Source organism: Schistocerca nitens, chromosome 4 (genome assembly GCF_023898315.1).
Source record: "Schistocerca nitens isolate TAMUIC-IGC-003100 chromosome 4, iqSchNite1.1, whole genome shotgun sequence".
Lineage (NCBI taxonomy): Eukaryota > Metazoa > Arthropoda > Insecta > Orthoptera > Acrididae > Schistocerca > Schistocerca nitens.
The window spans coordinates 216,331,555-216,340,459 of NC_064617.1; the positions used below are offsets into that span (position 1 = coordinate 216,331,555).

The 8,905-nt window shown below is 46.5% G+C and overlaps 1 protein-coding gene across 1 annotated transcript in view; it reads right to left on the reverse strand.

Moving 5' to 3' along the window:
• Positions 1 to 5,166, reverse strand: part of LOC126252209 (uncharacterized) — a 150,766-nt gene extending 145,600 nt beyond the window's left edge. Inside the window, exon 1 of the mRNA XM_049953080.1 lies at positions 5,140 to 5,166. Within this exon, the coding sequence (XP_049809037.1) occupies positions 5,140 to 5,166 (27 nt within the window). The remainder of the gene's footprint in view (positions 1 to 5,139) is intronic.
• Positions 5,167 to 8,905: the final 3,739 nt, after the last annotated feature.

Genomic DNA, 8,905 nt, shown 5'->3' on the forward strand with positions numbered 1-8,905 from the left:
TAGGTGTTGTGAGTACGTCACTCCGAGTGGTGCGTTAGAAAAAGAGAGGTGCACAGCTGCTTATAAACAGGTGCCAGTTTTCTAACAAGGCATTCAAGTGTGAGATCGCTGCTCATGGTCTTGCGGTAGCATACTCTCTTCCTGAGCACAGGGTCCTGGGTTCGATTCCTGGCGGGATCAGGGATTTTTCACCTGCCCCGCGATGACTGGGTGGTGTTGTGTCGTCTTCATCATCATCGTTCATCCCCATTATGGTCAGAGGAAGGCAATGGCAAACTACCCCCACTAGGACCTCGCCTAGTACAGTGGTGCGGGTCTCCCGTATTGTTCCCCTATGCTCTGTCATGGAGTATGGGACTTCATCAAGTGTGACAGCTCTCCTGGACTTCAGGTCGTGTCACACCAGCAACTGATGGGGCACCAGTGTTCAAGCACGGCCGGTCGCTGGTTCGGCCTTCTGAGGCCCACTCAGGGTCTGTAGCCAGCCAAAGACGGGCCACTCCACGGCTCGCTACTGCTGGCAGTCGTCTGGGCTCACAACATGCATCGGAGACATCCAGGGTGAGGGCCGCAGATTCAGACGCCGGATGATGGCCGCTTGTTGCCACCCGCGATTTGAACCACGACGGCAAAGAAGCGTGCAGCAGCTCCTGGCGAGCGGCGCTGAGGTGGCAGGGGCGAAGACTGCTGTGTGGACAGTCGGTGCATCCTGACGTCGATGCAGTACAAGGCGACACACAACAGGGCGTTGCATGAGTCACTGACGCAGCCATTCCATGCCAAGCCATTTCACAGACAGTGAAGTGGTGTCCTCGGCGTTGCGGGGCTGAGGGGATTGCGGCAATGTACACTGCTGGCCACCGTAAATGCAACACCCTGAAAGAAGCATCCGAATCAAGTGAAATTTACACCATGGGTTTGCAGCGATGAGATATGCAACTGATTAGAATTTCAGCGCAGACGCACATCACGCGCGCCTGTGGCGCCACCTCATAGCGCCATTTAAGGCTTGGCGATTTCGACGAGTGTACGTTCGGCAGGTGTGTTTACCTTGTGGTTGTTTCACAAGACGATCAGTTATGCCTCGTAGACAACAGCGAACATCGTTTGATCAAGTATCCGAGTTCGACAGATGAAGGATAGTGGCTTACCGAGATTGTGGATTATCATACAGAGAAATCGCTAGTCGTGTTGGACGAAACCAAACAACTGTAAAGCGGATATGTGACCGTTGGATACAGGAGGGTACGACGGACAGATGTGGTCGATCGCATTCACCTCGGTGCACCACTGCACGTGCTGATAGGCAAATTGTGCGCATGGCAGTGACGGATCGCTCAGTGACATCCCGAACCATAGCACAGCATATTGCGTCTGTAACGCATCATCCAGTGTCTGCGTGTACCATTCGACGCCGTTTACAGCGGAGTGGTCTGTCCGCAAGACGTCCATTGCTTCGTCTACCATTGACGCAGAACGACAGACGTCTCCGTCGCCAATGGTGTGATGACAGACGGATGTGGACGGCAGAATGAAATGACGTTGTCTTTACTGACGAGGCACGCTTCTATCTGCAGCACCACGATGGTCAGATTCGAGTGTGGAGACACCGTGGAGAGAGGATGCTGGACAGCTGCATTATGCACCGCCACACTGGTCTTGCACAGGGTATTATGGTATGGGGCGGTACTGGATATTACTCTCGCACGCCTCTAGTACGCATTGCCGGTACTTTAAATAGCCGGCGCTACATATCCGAGGTGCTGGAGCCAGTTGTCCTTCCTTACCTTCAGGGCTCGGCCACAGCCATATTTCAACAGGATAATGCGCGACCACACGTGGCACGCATTGTCCAAAGGTTCTTCGTCAGTAACCAGATTGAATTGCTTCCCTGGCCGGCTCGCTCTCCGGATCTTTCGCCGATAGAAAACATGTGGTCCATGGTTGCTCAACGAGTGACCCAGATTACATCCACAGCTGCCACACCAGATGATCTTTGGCAACGTGTGGAAGCTGCTTGGGCTGCTGTACCCCAGGAACACATCCAACGTCTCTTTGACTCAATGCCGAGACGTGTGGCAGTGGTGATCTCCAACAATGGCGGCTACTCTGGCTACTGATTCTGGCAGGAACCACATGTCACAGACGTCTGTAAACGTAATCATTTGATACTTGGTCAACATGTTATCTACAAAATAAATCTTGTTGTGCTACCTCTTGTCTTTCTTGGTGTTGCATTTACGGTGGCCAGCAGTGTAGTTGGAAACAATAAATTGTTTGGAAAGCTCATACGAGTCTTAATATGGTGCCTTTTACCTCTTCCCGCTACATTTGGTGTTGCTGTTACATTCGGTGGCAGAGGTTGCCACTACAAGGCTCAATACTTTTTGCCGGAGGAGACTTCCAGATACTTGGTGAGTTCATGCCACGTCGAGCTGCTGCAGATTTTGAAAAATTAGAGCGAATGATTTGGCCACCCAGATTGCCCGACATTACTCCCATCGAACATTTATGGCATGTAAACGAGAGGCCAGTTCGTGCACCAACAACACTTTCACAATGATGGACGACTGTAGAGACAACAATTCTCTCTGCAGGACACTTCCAGCGACTTGGGGTGAGTTTATGCCACGTCGAGTTGCTGCAATATTCCGGGCAAAAGTAAGTCAGGCATGATATCAGAAGGTATCCTGTGTCTCTTGTCATTTCAGTGTTGATACTATTACGCTCAAAGTGACTGTAGCCACAGTGGAAAGTTAAATATTGGTTCAGTTCTTGAAATGAACCCTAGAAGCGTTTTTTGTCATATTGTTTAGTACTTTCTAATATTTATATTTGTATTCGGTGTTAACGAATTCCTTTTTTCTAGAAACACTTTTCTCACATTTGCCAGTCTACGTTTTATATCCTCTCTACTTACACCATCGTCATTTATTTTCCTGCCCATATAGCGAAATGTATATACTATTCTACATTTTTAGTATACACTCCTGGAAATTGAAATAAGAACACCGTGAATTCATTGTCCCAGGAAGGGGAAACTTTATTGACACATTCCTGGGGTCAGATACATCACATGATCACACTGACAGAACCACAGGCACATAGACACAGGCAACAGAGCATGCACAATGTCGGCACTAGTACAGTGTATATCCACCTTTCGCAGCAATGCAGGCTGCTATTCTCCCATGGAGACGATCGTAGAGATGCTGGATGTAGTCCTGTGGAACGGCTTGCCATGCCATTTCCACCTGGCGCCTCAGTTGGACCAGCGTTCGTGCTGGACGTGCAGACCGCGTGAGACGACGCTTCATCCAGTCCCAAACATGCTCAATGGGGGACAGATCCGGAGATCTTGCTGGCCAGGGTAGTTGACTTACACCTTCTAGAGCACGTTGGGTGGCACGGGATACATGCGGACGTGCATTGTCCTGTTGCAACAGCAAGTTCCCTTGCCGGTCTAGGAATGGTAGAACGATGGGTTCGATGACGGTTTGGATGTACCGTGCACTATTCAGTGTCCCCTCGACGATCACCAGTGGTGTACGGCCAGTGTAGGAGATCGCTCCCCACACCATGATGCCGGGTGTTGGCCCTGTGTGCCTCGGTCGTATGCAGTCCTGATTGTGGCGCTCACCTGCACGGCGCCAAACACGCATACGACCATCATTGGCACCAAGGCAGAAGCGACTCTCATCGCTGAAGACGACACGTCTCCATTCGTCCCTCCATTCACGCCTGTCGCGACACCACTGGAGGCGGGCTGCACGATGTTGGGGCGTGAGCGGAAGACGGCCTAACGGTGTGCAGGACCGTAGCCCAGCTTCATGGAGACGGTTGCGAATGGTCCTCGCCGATACCCCAGAAGCAACAGTGTCCCTAATTTGCTGGGAAGTGGCGGTGCGGTCCCCTACGGCACTGCGTAGGATCCTACGGTCTTGGCGTGCATCCGTTCGTCGCTGCGGTCCGGTCCCAGGTCGACGGGCACGTGCACCTTCCGCCGACCACTGGCGACAACATCGATGTACTGTGGAGACCTCACGCCTCACGTGTTGAGCAATTCGGCGGTACGTCCACCCGGCCTCCCGCATGCCCACTATACGCCCTCGCTCAAAGTCCGTCAACTGCACATACGGTTCACGTCCACGCTGTCGCGGCATGCTACCAGTGTTAAAGACTGCGATGGAGCTCCGTATGCCACGGCAAACTGGCTGACACTGACGGCGGCGGTGCACAAATGCTGCGCAGCTAGCGCCATTCGACGGCCAACACCGCGGTTCCTGGTGTGTCCGCTGTGCCGTGAGTGTGATCATTGCTTGTACAGCCCTCTCGCAGTGTCCGGAGCAAGTATGGTGGGTCTGACACACCGGTGTCAATGTGTTCTTTTTTCCATTTCCAGGAGTGTATTTTCCCTGCTTCTGGTTTAGGAACATTTTCATCGAATCTCAGAGATATGTGCTGCTAAATTTACCACCATGCAAATTTTTTCTGGATTGTACAGCTGTTTGTAAAAATTTTGCTGCCTCATTCTGTCCTTTACATAATAGTAATTTCTGTTATACTTAACTTGTTTGACTACTGTGTGTTTTGAAAAGGACGTTAAGCTCTCTTTCTTTATATTTTGTTTTTAAAATTAACTATTTTTTTTTCAATTATTTCTGTTATAATGTTTCAAATGGGCACATATCACTGTCAGCACTCTGCGCCTGATAGGCGGCACAACTCATATTGTCCTCGTGGCAGCGATGTAAGCCACTGAGCCGATCAGTCTGATGTTGTTCCCAGAGGGGCACACGTGGCGAAGGCTAGGACGTATTATTGCACTTTTGACTTGAGCATATCTGCTCTAAATTCTGAAAACTGCTTTTCAGCAGTGTAATTTTACGCAAGTAACCTTTGACCGTCAGGAAAACTATCATCTGGGTTAATGTGTTTTTGTCATACCTAATTTTCTATGTATTATTTTATGGGATTTATCAAAATTTCATCCTGATGAAGACACCCCTAGTAAATGTCGAAACCTAGGTCAATGTACCTATCAACTATGTTGACATTATAATCCTATGTTCAAACTAGCATACGGTTGCTGACTAACAGCAATGTTTAAAAGTGTAAGTATGTACCAGTTTTACATACCCATTCCTTATCTAATCCAATGCGCATAGCCTCATTTAATTCTATTCCATTCCATTGGCGATGTTTTACTTTTGTTGACGTTCATATTATAAACTTTTTTCAAGATTCTATCTATTACGTTCAACTGCTCTTCCAAGAACTTTACCGTCTCTCATAAAATTAAAATTTCATCGACACCCCCAAAAGTTGTTTATTAATTCTCCATAAATCTTAATATGGCTATATTCATTTTATCTATTTGTTTGTTTACTCATTATTTCCTCTACGATTACTTTCCGGTTGGACGGCAGCATCAGAAACATGTGGCCTAGATACCTAATTAATGGTACTGCTTAATAACAGCTCAGGGATAATAAACTTGCTTTCTCGTGGTTTCATGAAACTTCTTCCTCGCGCAAAGAAAACCTACGTTTGCGAGGGAAGACTTTTGGGTCTTTTCATATGGTATGATGTTGGATCCATTATGATGTAACGCTGCTTAATGTGAGCAATACTTACACTACGAGCTAAAATATGACTGCGCGCTACGGAATCGACAGTAAACTTTGTGTGTCAGTGTTTCGAATGTTTGTTTAATGTTGCTAGTCATACAAGTAATAGTCTGAACTACGGAGTTTATTGTTAAGGAGAACCAATGAGTAATATTTACGCTACAGACTGTATATTAACGTGAGTGGATGCTCGTAATCATTGACAGGATGACGAAATAATTTGGCATGTTGGATAGTATATTTCGTGAACGTTAATGGGGAACCATAATTATTCGTCACAGAGTTTCAAATGTTTACTAACTCTTAGCAGGAGCGTTACTTCAGTACGTGCTCGGGGAAACATTCTGATTGTCACCCATTGCCCTGTTACGAGATTACAGCCGAAAGTAACCGAATTCCGCCACAAACGAGCAAGCTCCAAATTGCAATTCAATTCTGTGAAAGTTCCGCAGGCAATCAATGTGATTAACCAGTTAGGTAACTCTCAAGGCCTGCAAAGGGAAAATTAAACGTCGCAGGTTGCCACAGGCACTGCCGCTTATTAAGCTGTTTCCCTGAGCTAAGATGGCATGCATCGTGCCACATTTTCTAAGCTATATCTCGCTGTTGTATGGAATTGTACGATGACTTATAGAATGCGATTCCAAAATGAAGTAATAAATGAATATAACCAAGCGATTAAACCAACGGAAAAATACTCGTATCGGAGCAAGCAAAACAATTCGAATATGTTCCTGTTTATTTAAAAGACTCTGACTGAAAAGTGGGATACCAGCTGTTCCATTCCACCTTCCTCAGCACCTTTCAAAATTTTGGCATGCGAACATATGAACACTTTTTTTTAAAATGCTTCTCACCTCAGATTTCCATACGCTCCCCTAACCGTAACTCAGTCACACCCATTAGTACATCTCTGTAAGTCGTTCATTCCCATGCACTCCCAGTTGTCGTTTCTCACTCACTCACCCCAAAGTCACTGTCATTATCTCTCTGCGTCTCTCCGTAATTGTCTCCTGCGTCACAGCCATGGTCCGCTTCGTTCTGTTCCATTGCTACAGTCTCCTACCTCTTTCTCTCTTGTCCTCTCTTATTGCTAATACGCCATTCCTTCATTCCTACTGCTGCTATCTCTTCTCAGCGTCACTATCTCTCCCTTTCTTGTTGTGACTGTAATATAGTCTGTCTCTCATTATCACTGGCTCTCAACCCGCTTCCACTTACTTTCTGTCTTTGTTCCTCTTCCCACCCTGGCCCTGTCTTCTTCACTAATTTCTGTCACTGTCAACTATGCTCCACTGTCACTGTCTCCCTCTCTTTCTTTCACTCTGCCATTGCCTCCTTCTATATTGTAACCATTATCTACCATCGTTTAGTCGTCTTGCCATTGCCCCCGTCCTCTTCTCTCTCAGTCTAAAAAAGCGCGAATATGTTCGCATGCCAAAATTTTTGGGGAAACTTTTTAAAAGGTACTGAGAATGGTAGAATGAAGCAGCAAGTACACAACTTTATAGTCAGTATTTTAAGTAAACATGAACGTATTTTTTCGAGCTACAATAGCAGCATTTTTCCGCCTCTCCCCTCCTTTTCTCTGCTGCAGCAGGCTGTATAACTCATATGAAAATAACTGTATTGGTGAGTAAAGGTTAGATAGTTTACTGACGTGAAACTGAAGTAACGTAAAACTAAATTTGTATCTCAGACCGGATGTTACGTGCAAAAAAACTTTGCATGTGCTTCAGTACTACTACATGGGGGTTGCAAGACGATAACGCTGGCATATTTCTCGGTGCTACGTCACTTTGTAAACGGCGTTCTCTCCTCACACCGGATCTTACGTGTAGAAGCAGGGAAGAACTGAACTTCTGTATTTTGAAAGTGGATAAAGATATCAAAAAAATTTCAAGGCAGTTAGAGATCGGATCTTAAGAATACATAGTCAATATTTCAGCCATTTGCTGAGCATAGCCATCTTGGAACCCCGGTGAATATATGGTAAAGGACCCCTTCCTGTGGGGTTTTCCGATGAACCGCCCATGAAATAATGCTTCCTTCCACATTCAACGACATAAAATGCAAAATAACCTACTGATCTGCGGATGATCAGGAAAAACAAACCCGTAATGTTCGGATAAAGCATTAGGAGCGTCCTGCTTGACAAAGTGACACTGTTTAAATATCTGGGCGGAGCGCTGCTTTTATTTACTCGTTCGGCATCACAGAGGCATAATTTACAATATTCTTATCACTATATACTAAAAAAGAAAACAATATAATTCTACACTATATTAGATATGTTTTTGAGCCATTCTATGGCTGAGTCACTGAGTCTATGTATGTCCATGAGTTCACCACCATAGCCATGCACTTTGCACACGAGTAGATGGTCCATTGTCTGTATTTCTCCGCACTCACATACAGCGCTGTCTGCCAGGCCCCACTTGTTCATCAGGTGTTTACATCTCCAAACACTCGTTCTGACCCGGTTTAGAGCTGTCCACACTCTTCTTGGTAGGTTGAAGCCATCAATCTTCTTGTTCGGATCGTGTACTAAATTTTTGTTCTTAAATTCACTTGCCGACCATACTTCGTTCCAGGCCGTTCTCGGCTCAAAGGCTTGTAGTTCTTCACCGATTTTCCAAAAGGGTGATCTGGATTTAAGCCTGTTTGTCGGTGTCAGATCTTGGTGGATAGGGAGGTCCGGGTTGTCTATAATTTTCCTGTAGGTTTTTAGGGCTAGCTGTGATCGCCTGATTTCTGGAGGCTCTATGTTCGCTAGTACAGGAAGCCATGCACAGGGGGTGGCCCTGAGTGTTCCCGAGATTATTCGCATTGTCTCCCTCAGCTGGACATCCACTTTAGATACGTGTGCACTTCTCCTCCAGACTGGTGAACAGTATTCAGCTACACTGTAGACAAGGGCTAGTGCTGAAGTTCTCAAAGTGCTCGCTCCACATCCCCATGTTGTTCCAGCCAGTTTTGAAAGGATAGCATTGCCGGATTTTAGTTTTTGCTTTGTGTCTTCGAGGTGTGAGCTGTACGTTAGGGTCCGGTCTAGTTTCACTCCCAAAGCTATATGAAATGGAACGAGCACGTGACAACTGTGGTAGCAAAGGCGAATGATCGACTTAGGTTTATTGGGAGAATTCTAGGAAAATGTGGTTCATCTGTAAAGGAGATCGCTTATAGGACGCTAGCGCGACCTATTCTTGAATAGTGCTCAAATGTTTGGAATCCGCATCAGGTAGGATTAAAGGAAGGCATCGAAGCAATTCAGA